Genomic DNA, 24,201 nt, shown 5'->3' with positions numbered 1-24,201 from the left:
GAGTCATGCTGGCCACATGACCCGGAAGTGTCCTATGGACAACGCCGGCTCCAAGGCTTTGAAACGGAGATGAGCACCGCCCCCTAGAGTCGGACACGACTGGACTTTACGTCAAGGGAAACCTTTACCTTTACCTAGAGTTTTATTTTCTCCCACAATTCTGGTGAACTTTCATTAATATATGGAGGACAATACCTTCCATAGGTGTTGATCTAGTAGCTTAACTCCTGCTTCAGGTGCTCTTGCCATGTGCTTCAATTTCAATGAGAACATGTTGTGCAAAGCATGTAGATGCTATAGCTGTGGGCAGTCATGTCCATCTCAAAAACAGATGAAGGAAGAGTCTCCAGCTGTTCCAGTCCATTGCAGATGGCTTCATCTTGCTCATGAATCTTGGAACAAACATTCAAAGGCCTCCTCCCAGAAAACCTGAATAAAACCATCTCTCAGCTCAGAGAATGCCCTTCTCTTCTGGAGAAAGTTCTGGAATCCCAAAACTTTCTTTGAGTGAACTGCAGAAGATAGGGCACCATGTAGGAAGTCTAGATCTGCATTCCTTTGAAAGGGTAGTGATGTGAAATCCATCTGGGCTGTTGAAAGCCAGACTTTGCTATTTGCTGTTGCTGATATATGTTCATAGTTTGATATGGTTGGGAGCATTCTGAAATGTATCATGGTCTCAATTTCACCATGAACAAGTAATACAGTAGCAGTGCTTCCAGTTATAGTGCCATATGTTTTCATCCCTTCTGTAACCATCTTATCAATATCACTGACAAAAGTCAGTATTGGAAATCTTTCAATAAAGTCAAAGCAAATTCCTCTCTGGGGAAATGTGGAAAACACATTGTGTACAAAGTCCCTTCCATCGTCAACAGTATCATATAGGACCCCAATCCAGGTCCATCCGAAATGCAGCAGTAACCAGACGTTCCCCTTGTACTGCATGTCAACATCTGGAAACATCTGGTGGTAGAAAACGCCCCCAGCTTTCCTATTTATCTCAGAGGCAGAGCCATAAGTGAGCTAAAACAAAGAAAGAAAAGTTAAAGGAAGGGAGATTTTAAAAAACAGTGTATATATTATTCCATCTGGATCCAGCAGAACCTGCAGAATGGATTGGCTGATGAAAGGACTGAATCTGCATAAGAAAGAACTGACCAGGAGTTGGGGTTTGAGCAAGGAAAATGTTATTTTCCCCTCCCCTCTTCCTCTCTAGACTAAGAGCAGGTAGAAAGTGAAAGTATTGCAAAGAAGCTTAAAGGTGCTAACAAAAGAAAGCAGTGGCACATTTAAAACGTCTGTGAATGAAGAAGAGAGCAAGGGAAACCAAGAACTTGGCATATAAAGACATAACATTTTGTCTTTATAATACTCTATAGTAGGAATAAGGCCAAATGAGTTACCTTAATCGCAGTGTAACAATAAACATGAATTGAAACGGTCTGCATTTTTGAAAGTGGCCATGAGTATGTAGACAGAGGCTTTGAGCCAAACTGGCAGAAACAGATGCAGAATGGTGACGTTGTACAAAAACATATAGAACAACAGTGCTTTCTATCTGCTTTGCTACCTATTCCCAAAGGAATGAAGTAGTGGTGCATAATTGCTTCCCTTCCTTTCAACTTCTATATTGATTTGATCACTCAGGTTTTGCCTAAAAGCCACTGGCACTCACTGGAGATCGCTAATCAACCCATATCTGCCCTCCTACATTCCTCCATTTACGTACGAATGCCGTTGTCTTCTCTCTCACACAGATGGCCTTAAAGAACAGTTTGCAAGCCTTAACAGCATTTTCCAGTGAAATAAAATGGGATGCCAGCTTTTGCTTAACCGAAGTTGCTTATGTTTACTGAGAAGTGTGCTAACTGCACCCATGGTTGGTTCACAAAGGCTATCCATGCTGAACAAGTCAAGGATTCTAAATGTCCTAGAGCTTTCTTCCAGTCTTCTATCATTATAAAGGAAGAAACAAACAAAAGCTACAATAGTCTAAGCACCAAAGATCTAACACCCAAAGAACATAAGCAGTGCCTGCTGGATTGATTGATTGATTGATTGATTGATTGATTTTATTCAAGAAATGTATATGGGACCCCTGGCCCATCTAGTCTAGCAGTCTCTTCTCACAGTGCCCAGCCAGCTGCACAAGGAAGCCACACTGTCAATAAGGCTAACAGCCATTGATCCCCTCTCTGCCATGAATTGATCCAACCTGTTTTTTGAAGCCAACACCACATTTCATGGCAGTGAATTCCAAAGTTTAACTATATGCAGAGTCTTTGGTGCTCTCTGAGTCTTGTTGTGTTATTGCAGACTTTTGTCTTGCAGACTTTTCATTGCCAGACTAGGCAACATCTTCAATGAGATGTTTTCACACTGAAGATGTTGCCTAGTCTGGCAATGAAAAGTCTGCAAGAAAACAACAAGGCACAGAGAATACCAAAGACTCCACAGTTCAACCTTGAGCTAGAAATATTCTCTTTGATTGGTTAACTATATGCATTGTGAAAAAATACATCTATATCCTTTTGCCTGTCCTGATTCTTCCAAGATTCAGTTTCACTGAGTGACCATAACTCATAATTCAGCTTGCTAGCCTCAGGGGCAATGATGTTCACTGCTGTTATTTAGGGCTAAAGTGTTGAGCCTTCTGCTCTATGGAGCACAGACCACCATGTTCAGGGACTGTGATACCAGAGCCCAAGAGATAACTCTAGGGCAATACTTAAGAGTTCTGCTCCTCATCTTCCAATATGTGTCAAATATTTTGTATTTGGAACCCTAAACTTAACCCTCCCTATCTCACTTAATAGAGATTCTCATGGGCTAGCCTTAGCATTATGGCAATTGGAAATACATGGTTAAAATGTCAACTATCCTGGAAGAGAAATGCATCAGTGCTGGTTGGATACATTGATATCGCACCTGAATAAACAAGGTGCTCCTTCTTCGTCCATAGTATATTTCATATTGTACATAGGAAATTGACATCCTCACTAGGTAGACCAGACCAGGAAATCAACTCCACTGCAAGGGTAAAACTACTTTTATTGAAATTGGCTAAAATAACAGAATCTTGCAAGTCAGATTATGCCGTACCTCCTTCCACTTCTTACACTCCAGTGAATCAGGGAGGTATCCACCTGAGCCACTTGGGAATGTAATCTTGTTGCTCTGGCCTTAAAAAATGTTTCAGCCCCTTTTGCCTAGGTAATAGTTTATGCATATCTCCATCAAGATGGTCTTCTTTTTTCTCTACAGAAATTAAGGTTCTTCCATAACCAATAGCCATCCACACCAAATAGCTGTCTAAACCAAATTAATTCAACCACAGCAATGCAGTGATATAAAATTATTTATTGGGGTTCATTAAAAAATACTACTTCAAGCTTTTCTCAGAGTAGTTTTAAAAGTTCTCCATAAAAGGAATTAAGGGAATTAATCCATCTTCAATGGATCTATTAAAATTTGGCAGAATTAATAGCTATATTAGGGACAATTATGAGCAGTTCTGTTCAAAACCAACCAGATAATAGGTGCTTTTCTAAATTTAAAAATGAAATTAAAATCAGAAGATCCAAAATTTTCAGGGCTTTGACAATGTTCATGCCTTCAGATGATTCCTACAGAACTCTGTGTGTATTTCTGTTTTTCCATGCTCTTCAGTGAGAGCAGGTAGGAATTTAGGAATATATTACAACACAACTTGAGTCTGAAATACTCAGAAGGAATCCAACTTCAGGTAGGCTCTTCTTAAGTGGAACTTAATCAGTCCCTGAGCTAATGTTAAGTTCAGTGTTTCTCCTTCATATCAACTGACCTTCAAATTCAAGTCATGTTTTATGATGATTGGGCATCCTGATAACATTAGAATTATGCTCTTCTCGTAACTGTAGTTACACACATAAGGAACACAACTCATTTTATTTAAAAACATGAAATAGTTTCCTGTGATCTGTATTTCTTTGCCTTGATAAACATTTCCACATTTCCATAGCTAGATATGTCTCTTTTTTTTGTTCACCGCATTTATTTCAGACACAATCTTTCTCAAATCCAAACCACATATCCACAGAAAAGGCAAAGGGGATGTCAAATTGTCCTTTTAAATCTGTCAGCTTCTACATGGAAGTATTACCTGTGGAATTTTGTAGATTGATGGGATAGTTGCCATATGGATGCAGACTTCAGAATTAGGTCCTCCAATGACTGACAGTGGATTGTTCTCTGTATCACACTTGTAGTTAGGGACGAACTTGCCTCATATGGAGAAGAGTTCCATTGAGGCATGATATGTCCAGCTTGCAATAAAGTGACTGTTATAGATATGGAAGCCCAGAGTGAGATTGGGCAAAATCTGGGGATTTTCGTTGATCTCCTTTACAACAAATACCAGAGACAGGATGTGCTGGTAGATCTGAGTCAGAACTCTGAAATGAGAAGTATATGCTCTACTAAAGTAGATTAAGATATGACATAGACTTCAATATATGACAACATATTTTGTTAATTATGAATAAATGTTACATGAAGTACTATGGTGGTCCTTCAGACAGTAGCTAAAAATAAAAATGTACCCAGCTTTTTCTCCATTTAAATTCCTCCCAGTATTCCAGAGTTCCAGATTATATTGTCTAATTTGTGGAAACATTGCAAAGACACCACTGCTCACCATCCAAAAATCAGGGATGATTTATGTGGATCATGTCATATAGGTAAATAGTTGCTCTTCTTTTTTTATGCATCAATAATTATAATTTAGTAATATATGAGTTGGACACATTAATGTTTAATCTTTGTTTTATTAATATTACAAAAATAAGATACTTAGGTATAGTATTACTGTCTATCATTTATTGCTTTTAATGATAAATGGCAATGACTGATAAATAAATCATACACCTCTAACTCATCAATCTTAAAGGTAGTCAACATTATTCTAAATTTGAGTTTTTTGGGGGAAATAACCTGTGAAATTACATTTTGACCAGAAATATAGACATTTTGACATGTGTGAATCTTGTTATGTAAGAAGAAAACATTCTGATATATGCACATATTTTCCCAATCTATTTTTATCTTTATTGAAGGCACTTTGGGCAGTTTAATATTAGTGACCATTTTAGACATGAGCAATTAGTAATCTAGGAAAGTTGTCTTCTTAATAATGAAGGAAAGAAATATTTGGTGACTGCTTCACCTTCTGACAGGCTAAAGAGTAATTTTTGTTTTAATATAAACAAAACATCATCATGATTTTCAATCTACAGAGCTGTATAATCAAAATGAAACATGGGGATGTATATCAGTCTGTCTGTTTGTTTGTTTTAAGTTGTAAATACACTATAGGACCAAATACAAGAATGGCAGCATGTTGGGAAGTAGACAAATATTTAAATAAGAACCATCAAATAGGGATCACAAATTCCCTTGGCTCAGGGGGTATTAGAAAAGCCAAGGTTTTAATCCTTCTGTTTATGATATCCAAGCCATAGCATTCTAATAAAAAACAGCCCACAGTGTTGTATCTATTTATCTAAGTTGAGCCATTCTAGATAACAAATGGTTATGCTATTTTTTCTGATTCCCAGTTCTGAATCAGATTGCACCACTATAATGCCCTCCATCTTACCCAAATAGAAGTCCATCCCTAGGCCAAACACCAATCCATGCATATCTAGACTTAGACATGGCTCTAGAACTACATCCATAATGTAGGGATATACAGAGATACTATGTTTCTTTGTGTGCACGTGTGTATTATTGCACACCTATCTTACGCAGTATCATAAAAAAGATCATTAGAAGGATGTTCTTGGAAAGTTATTGTGGTTGAAAATATGTAGATTTGAGACATAATGGCCCCAATGACAACATCTCCTGACTGATAATATTTATGAAGAATAGGAAGAGGCTCAGCAATGTGGCTTTCGAGGTCAGGAATCTTGCAGACTACCAAACACAAAATAAGTAAAATCAATACCAAAACAGCCATTAACTTCCTTGGAATCATTTTTTTTCCCCCTTCAGCCCATTTCACCAGTCCTTGCTTTATGCTTCACTGAGATCTTTGCCAAATAATACAACCAGGATGGAGTAGCTGAGACAGTAAAAAGAAAAAAGAAAAAAAAAATCAGCGGTTTCCAGGTCTACCTTGAATGACACATGAAATAACTGCACTTGTTGATAATTCTATAAGTAGATACTGTCACTCTTTGGGGATTTGGAGATGAAGCAGAAGTTTCCCACTCTGTGTGATAATATACCCCTCTTTCAAATTACAGGTTCTATGAGTTAATAGAGAAGAAAACATGTCTATCGTATCTCAGCAGAAGCCACTTCTAACTCTTCTCACTGGGGTCGCAAGAGGTCTAAGAGGCTTCAGCAGCAGCTGAGAAAGTAAAATACCCTCCCAAAGCAGTCATTTCAAGTAGTCATTCCTACCCACAATATCTTGGAATGGAGTATGTTTAGAGTGATTCACGGCTGTAGATGTCTCTGTATGAAGAGCCAGGGTTGTAGTAGATACAACTCAGAACCATGGGCTTGGAAGGTTTATTTCTTTGCAACCATACAAACCATCCAAGGAATGCCTTTTCCCCTCTGAAGCACAGGAGTGATAATAAGCCCCTTTTCAGACCAGAATGCATTTATTAAATCTTGCCTTCAATCTAACTTCCTGATACCCCAAGTAAAGTTATCATAGCCTCAGTTGTCATTAAAGTAGGATCTGATTTCTGATTTCTCTTGCTTTTATTACACATGTCATTGATCATCTGTTGAAGTACCTAATTTTGGAACATCTTACCCCCTGAAATTTCTTTGGCCCTGACCCTACTGGTGGTTTGTAAACCACTGAAAACCAGATAATTCCCCAGACATGGGACCTATAGGTTTGGGTGACCCCCAAAATTTGTTAAGGTTACCTAATGCTTTGCACATGAATCCATTTCTATCCTATAGATATGTTTATGAGTTTGTGATGAATTCATTCACTTCAAAACTGGCATGTGTTTGCTGAAAATTAAATTGAAATATATAATTTTGCTTAGCAAATCTGTCAGTCTTGGCATCTTCAGCAAACTGTGGCCTTCAGATACACATTTGAAATGGGCAGGAAAGGAATACCAGAAACTTTGATGTGATGGCTACAATTGTGCAGTTAGAATGAGCAGGATAATTAATTAATTGATTATGTACCATCAAACATAAGTAGGCCACATACCGTAGACAGATGATCAGGATACATTTGTTCTTTATCCTACTTCAAAAGGAACATTGGCAGCGTGTCCTAAAAAGGTGAAACTGATATTGACAGACTTGAGATTAAAATTGATTCATCCAAAAATTGTATATAGTGTGTATTGGACCCCCCAAAGAAGGCACTTGAAAGCAGAGATCAGATTTTATCTGTTGAAGATGGAAAAAATAAATAAAAGAGGGAACATATCTCTTATGTCATGTAACTTTTGGTACCTTTCTGGAAGAGTAATGTAATGTACATAAGTAGATTTATGGGGAAAACTCTCTATCTTAAAGATGTTTAAGTGATCTTGAATTATATACCCAAACTCTAGCATTTCGCTATCACAGAGGAACTATGGTTCTATCAAGTATGGGGGAGAAAAGCTTGTACAGGAACAATATTGAGGAATTGGAAAAGTGATAGAATTCCAGATGTAAAAGATTGGGTTTTGGAAATATGTAATTTATTCAATCTCGAAAAGGCAATATTTTCTACTAATCAAAAGATGAAACAATTTAGGTTTTTGTTTTTGCATAGATTTTATGATATATTAAAATAATACAGCAATATCATTAGGTTATTGTTCTTAATCTTTTGTACCTGATTATAACATAGTGTTATAAAGTATTTCTTGTAAACCAGTGACTATCTACAAGTTTAACATATGTTAGATTTTTAGTTTCAGCACTAACCCAAATTCCTTTAGCATTATATATATATATATATATATATATATATATATATATATATATATTGGCAAAAAGGGATATATTCTACTGAAAAAGCAGTAGAATGTAAACTTCTAGTGAGGGAACATTTACAGTTAGAATGTGGGTCTCCATGCATCATACTCAGCCAGGCAAAATAGCATGCAACCTAAGCAGTGAATGCTCTCTCAGATTATTAGCAAATATTGGCCTGCTTTCAGGATACTCCAGAAATGAGGTATTAGAGCATGGAAAAACTCTAAGTCAGCTTCACACTATCCAGTCCTTCTTGGATCATGCCAACTGATGACTCAGAAGAAACAGGAAAATACATGAGAATGAGAAAATTATTGCAAAGTCTACAATTCAAGAACTAATGGTGGCGGGAGGGTGTGAAGGGTCTAACAGCCTTTTCAATACCCTCTCCGTGACTTCTTTCCTCTTCTTTGCTCAAATCTCAAGCTTAAGGTTAGGCAAAGAACAACAGCCTACCCTACGTATCAATCCTGCATTAACTCCCACATTTGTGGGGGGAAAAAATCATTTAAAGAGAGGAAACATTTGGAGTAAGAAAGTATTGCTTTGTGTTTATTGGACTCTTCACGGAATGTTTTTAAAAGATTGGATGTTAGATGCTATGTCTTGGCATTGCAAGAACTTGATGGCCTCTTTGATGGACATGATTTGGTCTTGTTCAGTCTTAGCTCCCTTTTGGTTTCAAGTTACATCAAAAGTTTACATAGTCCTGGGAAAAGGTAAAGTAATTAAAGATGTCAATGTGATGTTGAATTGTACTCCAAAAGAATCAATTCTAATTTTATTCATGAAGAGTTTTTGTTTTATCACATCTGTGGCTCAGCAGAGAGGTTCTTTTTTTTTCCCTCACAAATGGGGGAAAAAAAAAATACTGTCTTGATGTTAAGGACTGGATTCAAGATATGTTCCTTATCCATCCTGCAAATATCTTTGTATCCTAAACATAAGAAGATGTTTCAATATTGTCTAAATTTAACAGTAAGCTTAAGAATTTCTTCTTAAGTAAACTTAAGAAGCTTAAGTGCACTTTTGTATATTGTACTTCTATTGTATTGTATATTTATTGTTGTATTGATTATCTTGTTGTAAACCATCCAGAGTCCCTCTGGTGAGAGGAGATGGGGGGGTGACAAATTCGATAAATTAAATAAATAAATAAATAAATAAATAAGAATTGCATTGTTGTTATTATATTGATCTTATTTTTTTAGGTTTTTTACTCCCTTTATTTTCAATTTACTTTAGTTACTACTTTCTACAATGTTTTATTTTGCTTTCTACTTATTGAAGTATTATTATTGTCCTGACAATTATTTTTTTGTTTGTCATACTTAATTATTTATTTTAAAAAATAAAAATAACTCCCAAAATTATTCCAGAAATTTGGGTTCCCCAACATGTGGTACAGTGACTCTTCCACATTGCCAGAGAACATGAAAAGTTGCTTACTACCTTAAGTTCCCATTGAAAATCTCTTGGATTTTCTTCTTGGAGGACTGAGGACTTTACTATTGTGCCTGCTAATCATTTCAGACTCCTACGTTGTTTATCTTCCCTGTTCGTTTAAGCACTAATAATTGTTAACCCTGGCTAAGAGGGTTTTTAAAATTATTTATTTTATTTTTTGGAGAATTGTAATAAGGATTGGATCCAATCATTGTGCTGCTGGAAGTGCAGTTTCAGCACTAAAGCATAACTTCATGCAGTCCTGACTTGTTCTACTGTTGACATACTTTACACTAAAATCCATAGTGTGGTAGCCTGACCTTAGATCAGTCATTGCTGTTAAAGAAGTGCATGCCTACTTTTGCTAGATCTTTAGCACATCAGGAAAACAAGTTATCAAGAACACTGAACATTTCAAACACAGGAAATGACATTCTTAAATGTCTTAAAGGAATGTGAATATAGTTGATATGTGAAACCTGTAAAAATTTAATTAGAGCATTTTTTCCCTTACTTCCTTACTTCCTAATTTGCTTACTTACTAAATTTAACAAAGGTTTAAGAATTTCAGTGTTATGGTCAAATTTTGGAGAAATTCCAAGGGCATAGCTTTGCTTCTTTCTTTTTAAATAAAAAATAGATTTTTATGCTACTTTTTAATATTATGTAAAAAATGAAGTACCAAACCTTTCAATAAGTGACACCAAAACTGAAAATGTTGCTTTGATTCAAAGAGTTGTTTCAATTCAAAATATGGAAATAATTGTGTGAAGATTCCAGTCAAATTAATTGCATTGAATCAAATTCAATATTTGAATTCAACAACTGAAATATGTTGAATATACCTATATCAACCAGTTGATAATATCAAATCCTATGAATTAACCATAGCACTACTGCTATATATATATATAAATAAATACTGAAACCACCATTTCAACTGATGATAGATGAGATATCATCTTCATATAGGTATCTGGATTTAGATTAGCAGAAGCTTCAAGAACTGAACAAAAATCCCACTGACATAGCTTGCCTTTCATGTAATTCAGAATTTTTATTCCATTTCAGTTTTAGACAAGGGAAATTACATAATGAGAATACAGGAACTAAGCCTTATAAAATACAAGGTGGTTACTTGTATTAATCCTTCATATTAAAGATATTTATCTTTAATACAAAGTATTTACTTATGGCTAATTTTAAATTCTTCCATTATCCCCCTTCTTAGCTGTTCCTTACTGTTCAATTCAGGTCTCATTATCATAATATAACATTTGGGGAAGAAGATACAAGCCAGTAGCCCACCACTGGAGCACAAAATAGAGAAGATCTCCACGGCCACCATATATTTCCCCTTTGTGCTCAAGTATGTTGGAACATAAGTGAGCCAAACATTGCTAAACACCAGCATGCTGAATGTGATGAACTTGGCTTCATTGAAAGTGTCAGGTAATTTCCTGGCTAGAAAAGCAACAGTCAAACTGATAATTGCTAAGATCCCGATAAAGCCAAGGGCACAGTAGTACATGAGGGTTGACCCTTCATTACATATCAGTACAATTTCCTTTGGCATGGAATACATATCAGCATCTAAGAATGGGGGAGAGGTTGATAGCCATACAATACAAATAATGGTTTGAATAAAGACACAAGAAAGAACAATAGAAACAGCCAGTCTCTTCCCCATCCATTTTCTAATTCTGGACCCTGGCTTGGTAGCCATGAATGCTAGAATCACAATGATCGTCTTTGCCAAAAGGCTAGAAACTGCCACGGAGAAGATGATGCCAAAGGTAGTTTGCCGAAGAAGGCATGTCCATTGATGAGGACAGCCAATGAACAGCAAAGCGCAAAGAAATGAGAGCAGGAGGGAGATGAGAAGGATGTAGGTGAGGGTCTCGTTGTTGGCTTTCACAATAGGGGTATCATTGTTTTCAATGAAGAGCCAGAGCAGCAAAATAGTAATCAGGGAAAAAGAAAGAATAAAACTGGTGAAGGTGATCCCCAAAGTTTCTTCATATGACAAAAACGTTAGATATTTTGGATTGCAGAAATCTCGCTCCTCACTTGAATAATGAACTTGTGGACATTGAAAGCAGTTGTCCATATCTAGAGAGAATGAAAATCAGCGTTTTTTTCTATATATAGCTGTCCTAGAAAATAATCAAATCTAATTTAGCTGTTTATCTGTATAGACATCTGCATGATGGACAACCTGAGCACCACTGCAGATCATCAGTCATGATCACAGACCACAAGTTGGTAACCATTCCCCTACATATTATCACTTACCCTTCTGATTAGAAATCTTCCCATCTGGACAAGGAAGGCAATCATAGCAGCAAAAGGGTTTCCCTTCTTTTTTGGCCTTCCTGTAACCTGGATGACAATTGTCATTGCAAAGAGAAAGAGGCTTTGTCTATCGATAGAAAAAGAGAAGGATGTTTTCCATCTTGCAGATGTGCATATCTGCCAGACAGTCAGAAGACACAATGAGAACTCCTTAATCTCAGAACACATGGACAGACTCAACCATAGTTTCAATGGGAAACAGTGAGCATCCTAAACTAAGCCAAATCCCAAAACGCCAGAGAATTCCTGGAAGCCTGGCACTCAGACAAAGCAGCCATCAACAGACACATAGAGGTAAACAACATTACATACCATTCAAAAGAGACAATAGAAAAGCCAAAAGACCAGTACACTCCCTTGCCAGCAATCAACACCCAGATATTCAAAAATCAACACTAGAATTAACACCAGTTGAACCATCAGACAGCACAATCAAGCCCTAATCAAGGAACTATTAACTCAATCAACCAAGCAGCAAACAACAGCCCAATCAAAGAACTCCCAAGGAGAGAACAACACCCCTACCAACACAAGCAGGGCAAGCCAAAGTATATAAACTGAGAGCAAGGCCCACTCCCTCTTTGCACTGAAGATATTGCCTAGTCTGGCAATGAAACATCTTCAAGAAAACAAAAAGGCTCAGAGAGCACCAAGGACTCCACATTTATTTCTACCTTTTCTCTGTATTTTCAGATGGTTGAATAAGAGTTATTTCAACAAATCATTCTTTCAACCTTCATAACTCCTGAATAGAACTCCTAGAGTTGCCAGACCCTACCTGGTTAAACCAGTGTGGCCAGATTATTGTTTCCTCTGAAATGGTGAACATTTTTTCTGTGAAAGATGGGGGTTGTATGTCTCCAACTTTGACTCTAAGGAAGGAAAGGTTTGGGAATATTACCCAGTTGATAATATCAAATCCAGTTTCCATTTCTCCATTTTGATTGAAGAAAATTGTTTCCCCAACACTGTTGTTAAATGAGATGCTTCTCACAACATGGTTGAGCTGAAGAGAGGAGATGAGATTGCAATTCATTAAGATATATTTAAGGACATTGTTCTTCTCCATTTAAGTTTGGTCTTCCTCAAAAGTTCTACTGTGCCCTTCATGCATAACAAAAAGGCACAGGCAGAAAACAGGAATTAGAATAGTGTTCTACTGAAAAAGGATTGATTAAGCTGAATAAATTCATTTTTGAGAATGCCTGAAATTCTTGTTTGCTTGATCCATGTTGCTATGCAAGCTCAAGGATATCTCTAAATGGGTGAGGACTGTTCCTGTATAGTTAGGTCTCAATTCATAGGAAATCTCAGGCAAGTGGCCTATCAGAGTGTTCAGTGAAGCTGTAGCAGTGACTGTCTTTCTACAGTTGATCCAGAAGACTTCTACACATAAAACAGAAGTTGTTTGGAACCTGCCAGAATCACTATTACAATCTCTATAGAACAACCATGGAAGAGTTCAATAAAAATGCATCCTATTTAGGAAGGCACATCATACTGCTGAGAGAAAAGGGTTACCTGACCATCTGTGAACCAATACACTGGTGTACGCTTTCATGGCTGGTATCTGCTGGGCAGTGTTGGGTTTCATGGTTTAGTGACCATGGTCTAGACAGCATATTTCCTGATGTTTCACCAGCAACTGCTATGTAGCCACAGTTGTGAAGCAGCTTCCCATTCCCACTCAGCCTACATAGACTCTTGAAATTTTAAACCACGTGAGCTATTTTACAAAATGGTCCTCAAATACAAAGGAAGCATAAGACAAAACAATGGTTTTCTCCTTAGTCTAGAATCTCTCCACTGAAACATGTTGACCTAACAGAAATCAGCTTGCCCAAGACATTACCTCCCACAGGTGTTGAGCCAGTAGTCTTTGGGTTGCTCCATGGACACTTGCTGTCTTTTTCAATTTAATTGAAAGCATGTTGTTCAAAGCATATGCTATAGAATAAACTGCATTGTAGATGCTGTAGCTATGGGTGGTCATGCTCATTTCAAACACAGATGCTGGAAGATTCTCCAGTTTCTCCCCACCAGTGCAGGAAACCCTTGCTTGCCTATCTATCATGGACCTGGAAAAGGAACATCCAAAGGCCTCTTCCCAGAAAACCTGAATGAAGCCATCTTCTTTTTTGGAGGTAAAATTTGTCAAATGAAGAAATTCAGTAAATCTCAGTACCTCCTTTGAATGAATTGCTAAGGACAGGGCACCATGAATGAAGTCTATATCTTCATTCTTTTGAAAGGGGAATGATGTGAAATCCATCTGAGCTGTCATAAGGAAAACCCTTCCTTTTGCCTTGATGGATACATCCTCATATTTTGATATGGTGGGAAACATTCTGAGAAATATCATGGTCTCAATTTCACCATAAACAATGGATACATTAGCAATGCTTTCAGTTCCAACCTCATACATATTTAACCCCTCTTTCACCATCTTATCAATGTCACTAACTGAAGTAATTACAGGGAAACTTTCAATATAATCAAAGCAGATCCCTTTCTGAGAAAATATAGGAAGTGCATCCTGAACAAATCTCTCTCCATTGTTATCATTGTCGTATAAAACCCCAATCCATGTCCACTGGAAATGCAACAGTAACTGCAGAATCCCATCATATTGTCTGTGTACATCTGGAAACATCTGGTGATGGAAAATAGCCTGAGTTTTCCTATTCATCTCAGAAGCAGAGCCATAAGTAAACTAAAGAAAATAAAGAAAAAAAACATGTGTTAGACTAGAGAATTAATATCTAGATAAAACTTTATTTTTTTTTCAGTGAGTGTGACTAAGATACTATTTTTTTCTTACATGAAAGAGATTATGAAATCAAGTTCACTAATCCTGTAGACTAAATGTGCTGAGGAACAGATATCTTGTTATTAGTGGTGTTGAACAGTGAATGAAAACACTGATATTGTGCTTGAATAAACAAGGGACATTTTTTCCTCCTGATGGTATATCTCTCATTACACATGCCACAGGAGAACATTAGCTGTTTATGTTTTTAGAAAACATTCCCAAACCAAAATGTTTAATTACAGTGTTTTTTAATACAAATGTGTTTTATCGTGATTACAAACAACAAGCACCCCAAATATGCATTGATTAACCAAAGCCAACAGTGGTCAACATCTATAGGACCATCTTGTGATGATCACACCACATGAAAGATTAGAGCTTGGAATGTAAGAGGAGTTCATCATAAAGAGTGTGAATTAACATATGGCATAAATAAATAGGTTGTCACTGAAACTAAAAGAAAAAAAAAGAATGGAGCTGAATGAAGATAGACTGATTTTATGCAGTTGATGGATATGTTTGGGGAAGTGAAGGTATAAATTTAATTATGAATGGAAAGGATAAATATATATGACAGAATATATACATTGGTATCTTTGAGGTTATTCTTGACATATACCAAAAAGCAATCCATAGGTTGGTGATAATTGCACATTACCCCCCAGTGAATGGTCATAATGTAAGAAGCAGAGATATGCTTTGTGGAAACTTGTGCAACATTTTGAATGACTGCAGTATAAAGAAAGAAGTCTGCCGGGTGATGGGTATGGGTGGGTGAGAACAAGATCAGAGAGTACAGAAAAAGTGATTTAGTCATAGTAAAGGTAAAGGTTTCCCTTGACATGATGTCCAGTCGTGTCTGACTCTAGGGGGTGGTGCTCATCTCCATTTCAAAGCCGAAGAGCTGGCATTTGTCCGTAGACACTTCCGTGGTCATGTGGCCAGCATGACTACATGGAACACAGTTACCTGCCCGCCGAGGCGGTGCCTATTAATCTACTCACATTTGCATGTTTTCAAACTGCTAGGTTGGCAGAAGCTGGGACTAGCAATGGGAGCTCACCCCGTCATGCGGATTCGAACCGCCGACCTTCCGATCGGCAAGCTCAGCAGCTCAGCGGTTTAACCCGCAGCACCACCATGTCCCCTGTATGATTTAGTCATACAGAGACTCAAAAACAAATGACAAATTACAGTGGTGATTGTTTGAATGTAATCAATGAGCACATACAACAGAAATGTAAAAACTTTGCTTTGGAACTAGGTAATAAACAAAGAATCTCCAACAGACCAAACTGAATTAAAAATGAAAGTAATGACAGTATTTGGGATGGAGTTCATTCAGTATAACATTGCATATGCTGAAAAGGAATAATGTGATTTTTTTTTCTTTGCATGTATGCACATAAAAAGACAAATATTCTCCCACTATTTTACAGATTTACTCATTTCTCACTAAAGGAAAATCTGTGTTCTTTAGAGGTTTTTATTAACAGTTCATATAAAGAGAAAGGGAATATGGAGAGCCACTTTGGTCTAGTGGTTAAGATGCTGGCCTAGAAGCCAGGAGATTGTGAGTTCTAGTCCCGCCTTAAGCATGAAAGCTGGCTGGGTGACTTTGGGCCAGTCACTCTCGCTCAGCCCAACTCACCTCACAGGATTGTTGTTGTGGGGAAAATAGGATGAAGAAGGAGAATTAGGTATGTTTGCCCCCTTGAGTTATTTATAAAAATAATAAAGGTGGGATAAAAATAAATAAATACATTGCTGTGTTCTTTCCTATCCTGTTTGCTCCAAATGGGGGAGAATTTGAATTTAAAGCAAATGCAGTTTTACTCAAAAGACAGGGACATGTATTTGAAAACAATTTGTTCTTAGCTTAAAAACATGATGTTCCTCTTTATTTCTACGAAAACACTCATTCAAATGTCATTGTTTTTAATATCCAGTTCACAAAACTACCTCTCTTTGTGTATATCTGTGCATCTCTCTATATGAGATAGGTAGGTGATAGCTACATAGATAGATACATAGACAAGTGTAGACAGATACGTAGATAGATAGAGATAGATGATAGAGTCAAAACATGGTGGGACAATCTTACTTGTGGGATCTTGTAAATGGACAGGATAGCTGCCATGTGGATACAGATTTCTGAATTTGGTCCGCCAATGACTGACACTGGATTGTTCTCTGTATCACACTTGTAGTTAGGGACAAACTTGCCTCGTGTGGAGAAGAGTTCCATTGAGGCATGATATGTCCAGCTTGCAATAAAATGGCTGTTATAGATATGGAAGCCCAGAGTGAGATTGGGCAAAATCTGGGGATTTTCGTTGATCTCCTTTACAGCAAATACCAAAGACAGGACATGCTGGTAGAGCTGAGTCACTGCCCTAAAATGATAATTGCATGCTGATTTGAGTATATTGGTTTCAGAAAAACAGCTGCAAGACACTTTAGTTTAACTCATAGCTTTAAACATTTTGTACCCATTTCTACTATCAGATGATTACTAATGAATGTGGCTGAATACATCTGTATCAGTCTTCACCACCCAGGAATGATACTGCTTTAAAAGACACTGCTTAACATCAGAAAATTGCCAAGAATGCAAGTGTACAAGTATGTCCTGTAGACAATTCAGTATCAGTCCTATTATTCTCTTTGTGCCTCCTGCTGCAATTATATCTACATTCTACAGCAGCATTTTGCAAGTGTGAAAAGCACTCAATTTATATCAGTGATAAATTCAGGGGTCATCTACACCAGGTTGTTTCCCCCCTCCCCTGTCAATTAAGCTCATCAATGAAAATTTAGCGTCATCCTAATCAGGACTCCATCTAAACAAGGTTTCTCCTGGCCACAGAAGTCTTGCAAGACTGAAATAGCTAAGCAGTATATTAATATCAATCATCAAAGTTGCAGGAAATTATTGATAGTAAATTCAATCTGTTTGTGTTCATTTTAGAAACAGTGAAAATCAGAACAACCTTAGGTCTGAGCATAAATGACTAGATGAAAGATTTTTTTAAAAAATGGGAAAATTGTTATCTTCAGAAATATACAGGCATTTCATTACTCAGTAATAAATTGATTTAGCCATGGAACTGAATTACTCCAATTATTTTTAAGGAATAGGAGAATCATGAAGTAAAAAGTGATGCTTCATTCGTGGGTGGGAAAAAAAAAATGCTGTGAGAAAGATTTCAATCCAAAAAGCTAGGGAATGTATTTATGACTATCCTTGGAGAAACTTTATTAAAAAAAAATATATTATTTCATTAACATCTCATTCTCATGCAACAGGCTAGGAATCCAATAAAAACAGTACTTTATTATGTGTGATTCATAAAGATTCCTCCCAAGTAATATACAAATAACCTGACTGGTATACTGCAGAAAAAAATATATACATGTAAAATGTTTAAACCTCTTCCACAGAATTAAGAAATTGACCTGCCAATCATACTAAATATTAGAATTATGAACTCATCCATATGAATGAGATTGAATAGAACTGTTTATTTCCAATGCATTATTGAATTGACGTTTACATCCAAGATAAGCTTAAACAATTTCAATCTTTATGGAAAAATGGATAATACAATACATCTCTGGAGAAGGAAGGGAGGGAGGGAGGGAGGGAGGGAGTAGAATGACACAAGGGAAAATAACCTCTGGCCATCCATTCCCTAGAACCAACACCAATTCAGAGAACTCATCTTCTGAATAATTAAAGTTTTAGATACATGAGCACCTTACTCAGCATCATAGAAAAGGTCAATAGAAGGCTTTTCATGAAAGTGTATTGTGTTTGAAAATATATAGATCTGAGACAAAATACCAGCAACAATGACATCTCCTGATTGATAGTATTTATGAAGAATTGGAACAGGATCACCAACAATGCAGTTCATGTTAGCAATCTCACAGACTATTCCAGACAACAGCATTAAGGCCAATAGAGAAAGCTTCATTTGATGGCATGATACAATTCCTTCTTCGCAGTCTTTCATCTGTCCTCTTTTTTCCTTTGATAAATCTTGGCTGAATAGCACAGCTGACTTGAATGACTATTTGGTTGGTTTATAACACCCTTGTAATGCATTAAAGAACAACACCAACACTCTGTCTTTCTCCCCCTCCCTCCCTTCTTTACTTTATAGAGCAAACAATGGCAATGTTCTTCTGTTTTAGGATTCAGTTTTGCTGATGGTTAATGAAGCTCCCTTGAGATTTGGAAATGAAGCAAAAGTGATTGAGGTTAATTTGATAATTGCCAGAAAAATAACCACCTGTTCAGAATGTCAGGTTCTATGAAATATCACAGGAATATATTCCTCATCTTTCATCAACACTCCCTGGATTATCAAAAGGCCCAAAGGTCCTTAGACATAAATCAATAAAAAGGCAAAGTGTTCCTTAGTATTCCATATGGAACACTGGGGGCTTTGATTTTCTCTTCTTGGGGATTGGGGTGAAAGTGGAATCTCTCATCATCTAAAGTGTAACAGAAATGAACACCTTAAGCACTAACTCAGTTGGTTATACACACTAGTGAATCAAGCATGTAGTCCACAAGGAATTGGAGAATATGGCCAGGATTTCACATTTAATCTTTTGAAATCCACCAGGACATTTCTTATGATGCAGAACTCATTTGCTCTTCTTAGTTTGTTCATATACACCATCTAAACAGACTGCATTATAGTTTCTTAGTAATCTGATCTCAGTTTATATCATAGCTTTTTTTGTTACTGCTTTTAGTTAAAGGGAATACATTGTGGGGAATATATGTATCTCAGGACTGAATTGTTCGATCCCTGGTATTCTCTGAGCTTCTTCTTTATTTAAAAATAAAATAAATTATTCTTTGTCTAAGACTCCTTGACAGATTTCAATCAGGATACATCAGTAATAAATGTGACCTAAAACTTGGTAACTAATAACTTCACTTAAAAAGGAGAATCCTCATGAGATTTTTGTGAATAGACAGCAAGAGCTAATATTTGTTTATCATAGTTCTCAGACTAACCAGTAGGCAACTCAAATTTCTCACCACTAGGCCATCATTAAGTATAGAATGCACACTTAATTTATATTAATGAAATTGCTGATGGGATAATCTCAGAAACACCCTGTGTTGGCCATCTGAATCCTTCAGCACCTCAACATCTATAATGTGAGATAGAGATTATAGAGGAAGCATAATGCAATTATGGAAATAAATTCAAATACTCTGAAATTATCTGCCTAGAATCAGTTCCCTTATAATGTAGAAGTGAGTACTTATTAAACCCTCCCTCCCTCCCTCCCTCCCTTGTCAACCATTCCTATTCCCGATGATGGAAAAAAAAAAAAAAAGACTCAATATTATATGATAATCAGTCCAAAACTGAATAACACAAGTCTCTTTTCCACGAAAGTACATACTCAATTTTTAAAATGTGTGTGTTTGTTTATGTTAATATCAGATTTGGAAATTAATGTGGGTTGAATCACCTCCTAAGATTACCTCCAACTTTGTGACTATACCTATAGAACTGAAGGTCTGCTACATCCCACTTTTTAAACTACTGGTTACTTGTAACTGGAAAGGATGCCATATACACCCCTTCAGTTCTAGTGATCTTTGTTCTCAGATTTCCTGGAAACAAAATGGAAAAGGACAAAACAAAATAATAGCAATGGCTAAGGAGAGTAGGAGAGAAAATTATGCAGTGATCCCTGATTTCTGTTATTATTCAAGTGAATCAGGAGTGTTCAGATATGATGTCAAATATCTGTAGTAATGATTGGAAGTGCAAATGTTTTCTTTTCCTCATTTTTTCGCAGTTTGAGATTTTTAAGAATATTTTAGGGTCTGAGATATTTCTGTTGGGCTATTTGTGTAATCAAGATGGATACATAAATTGTCTTTTTCTTGTTCTCGTTTTCTAATATTAATTAATTTTAATGATAGTTTTTTCTGTAATATGGACTGTTAAGTGTCTAGGTTTTAAACAGGGAAATATTAATTAAATTGAACATTACAGGAACTAAAATTACTTTAAAGCTGGCCATTCAAAAAAGACATATTAATGATAGAGAACATTTTAAATGCTCATTGTTAGATTGGGAGAACAAAGTTTAGCATTACTGACTTTATAAAACTCAACCACAGACTCTTCAGAAATCCTACATAGTTGTTTTCAGCATTCGTTCACTAAATTATGAAATCATTTAGGAGTCAGAAGGATTCTGAATCAAATATTACAACTTCTAAGCTTGGGATAATATACCTATCCACTCAAACTGATTTCATAAATGTGTGATATTTCCCAGGATTACATGCATGAATTTAACCTTGCAAATATTTAGAGTTCTATTAGTCTTTCCCAAAATGAATACATGCAATACAAATGATGACAAAGTTATTTGCAAATTGAATCCCTTTATTACAAACTGTTGGTGACTATGTTAGGATTACAATCAGAGAATTTTTAGTTGCTCCATTCTTCTTCTTCTTAGCTGTTCCTCACTGTTCAATTCAGGTCTCATTATCATAATGTAATATTTGGATAAGAAGATACAAGCCAGTAGCCCACCAGTGGAGGACAAAATAGAGAAGAGCTCCACAGCCACCACCAACATTCAAGTATGTTGGAACAAAGGTGAGCCAAACACTGCTAAACACCAGCATGATGAATGTGATGAACTTGGCTTCAAAGATTCCTGATTGTTTCCTCTTTCATTACAATACCATTCTGATCCATGTCGTTTGCCTTCTTCTGCTGTTCAACATGGAATAGATCTTCTTTTGCAAGAGAGACCAAATTCAGATGAGGAAAGATGAATGCCTTTTAATATATCCTGATGAAGTGCTCTCTTCCCTTCCCCTCCCCCTTTCTTTTCCCCTTCCCTTCTCTCCAGCTCAACTAGTATTTTGTAAGATATGTCTCATTTAATAACAATGCTGGGGAATCAGTTTTGTTGTTCAGTCTTAGAGTCATATCTGACTCTTTGTGACCCCATGTACCATAGCATGCCAGGCCTTTCTGTCCTCCACTGTCTCCCAGAGTTGACTCAAATTCCTGTTCATTGCATCGGTGATGCTATCTAACAATCTCATCCTCGGCCGTCCCCTCCTCCTTTTGCCTTCAGTCTTTCCAGCATCAGGGTCTTTTCCAGTGAGCCCTCTCTTCACATTAGGTGGCCAGAGTATTTGAGCTTCAGCTTCAGTATCTGTCCTTCCAATGAACAGTCAGGGTTGATTTTCTGTAGGATTGACTGATTTGACCTCCTTGCAGAGTCCCTTTCCGCTGGAGAAGGAAATGGCAACCCACTTCAGTATACTTGCCAAGAAAACCCCATGGACAGTACCAAAAGGCAAATCAGTTTACTTCAATTCAAATGGAGAACTGGAAACTGAATTTGATATTATTGATTGGGTCACATTCCACAACCTATCCTTCCTTAGAGTAAATAATAAATAATATTCCTCTACTGATTGTTTTTATATATTGATGGGTTTCATCAAGCAAAGGTTCCATCTACCCATAGGCAACATTTCACAGGAGAGGAGATTTTCTACATTCTTTCCTAACCTTTCTGTCTCAAATTAGAGTAATTTAGAAAAAAAGGTATGGCAATTATGTCTGTGTGTATCATGCAGTTCTTGTTGGTATTTGGTTGTTTGCAAGGAGCAACCCACTAAGTTACTATGATAACAAATCACTTTGGCAGGGTGAGCAGGTCAAACTTAATTGTCCTCAGGTGGGGGTATGAAAAGATGACCATATAAGGAAAAGCTGCTGATTTGCCTGGGCTTGTTACAGTTTCAGTTTCCTTTTTGCTGCCTCTCCTTCCAGTCCTACTCAGAGCACATGTGCATGTGTATGAGCTTGTAAAATATGAGCTGGTAAAGCTTTTGTGACTATCCAGGATTTCTGGATATGGAAACTGGTATATGTTTTATGCTTTCTATAAATACACTTATTTTTATAGAAATGCCTGGTGTCTGTTTTTTCTGATCTCTTGGGCCAAACTCTTTCCAGCACTCTGCCACAGTTCTGTCCCAAAATAATCAAATTACATGTATTTTTCCTACAAAAGGAGATAGAATAGCACACATATTTTTATGAGATTTGGCCATTTTTATCCACCTTGGATTATTCCTAGAGGTCAAGTTAGAATCATTTATGATTTTGCCATGTTAGCCAATATGAGGCACAAATCTTGCTTTGGATTAGGGTGTGAACTAAAGGAGAAAAGCTCCAGACTGTCCATACTGAAGGACTCTGGAGAAATCTAAAAAGGCAACAAAAGAGTTAAATAATTTTGTGGGAAAGTGGTGTTGAGTTTTTCCTACTAACAGATTAAGCTGCTGTTGTACCTAGTCATTTTGGCCGGGTGAAAAGGTTGTATTTGATTGTCTCCTCTCACGTGCTTCATGCAAAATAGCCTGGGGGTAGGAAACCTGCCCGGACTTGTTCTTACTTTTTTTTTTTCTCTCTGCCGGCAATGTAGCCAAGCAAGGCTTGCTCCAAGGGAGTTAAGTCCTTTATATATGTTTTGTTTTTGTTTTGCTTTCTGTAAATAAATTATTTTTATAGAAATGCTTGGTGTGTGACTTTTTTGACCTCTCCTGGGCTAAAGGCTTTCCCAGCATCTGCCAACAAGTGGGTCATTTAGAGTTCCATTGTGTGAAGGTTGGCTGCTTTGACAAAACAGAGATAAGAGACCAAAATGGAAGGAATAGCTCCTATAACAACAACAACTGAAAGAAGAGGATGAGCTGCTGAATTCAAAGAGATGCTCAGTATGAAGGGAGAGACACTACAATAAATGTTAGAGGAAATGACTAAAATATTACTGAGTCTGTTACACATACAAAACATTTTTTGCCACATAATCATTGTAGTTTCTACTGGTTACTGTAAAAACCTTCTCGGACATTGTATATGAAATTGAAACCCTAAATAGTGGGAAGAGCTACATACCTATCTGAAATGGGGAGAAGAATGAAAAGGCACATTGTCCATCGCTTATGAACACCTATCAACTCATGCTTTCCATGGTGGGTATATTTATTTAACTTTTTAACCCATCCAGTTGATTCCATTGGACATTTCATTCTATGTTAAAAGTAGTGGGGAAAATGATTTTCTCATCCACAGCTACAATATTTTTTTTTGTGATATTTTCACAGGAAACAGCAGAGTAATGTGTTGCTTCTAAAAAAATCAATTTCATATATGCTATTTTTTTTCAACATAATATCAAAGCAGTTTCCACGTCAAACAGATGCTCAAATGAACTTAGATCTGGGACCTCCCAGAGGCATAAGGATAATGGCTAAGGCTCCCCTGATTCAGAAATATAGGAGGAAAAAGCCTAGCATTTCAGATCTAAAGCATATCCATATATCAAGGCTTTGATATTGATGCATTGCATTGGGAAAAATAATCTGTGCTGTATGATTTCATTTTTCCCTGCAATGAAGCTAGTTTTTTAGCCAAGATGCCTGAAAATCTATTCCATGGTTTCAGATCTCCCTGAGTATTAATGGAATCTAAAGAATTTACAGTGAAAAATGGACAGAAAGGTAA

At 36.8% G+C, this 24,201-nt stretch overlaps 1 protein-coding gene across 1 annotated transcript; it reads right to left on the bottom strand.

Moving 5' to 3' along the window:
• Positions 1-10,627: 10,627 nt before the first annotated feature.
• LOC134496913 (vomeronasal type-2 receptor 26-like) lies at positions 10,628-16,856 on the bottom strand. Its single transcript, XM_063302629.1, has 5 exons — positions 16,713-16,856; positions 13,649-14,509; positions 12,698-12,802; positions 11,737-11,863; positions 10,628-11,553 (listed from the first exon to the last, which is right to left on the bottom strand). Exons 1-5 carry the CDS (start codon positions 16,854-16,856, stop codon positions 10,628-10,630), a joined length of 2,163 nt encoding a protein of 720 aa, XP_063158699.1.
• Positions 16,857-24,201: the final 7,345 nt, after the last annotated feature.

This window comes from Candoia aspera, chromosome 4 (genome assembly GCF_035149785.1).
Source record: "Candoia aspera isolate rCanAsp1 chromosome 4, rCanAsp1.hap2, whole genome shotgun sequence".
NCBI classification, from domain to species: domain Eukaryota; kingdom Metazoa; phylum Chordata; class Lepidosauria; order Squamata; family Boidae; genus Candoia; species Candoia aspera.
The sequence above is the reverse complement of the archived record's forward strand: the minus strand, read 5'-3'. Positions and strand labels throughout refer to the sequence as shown.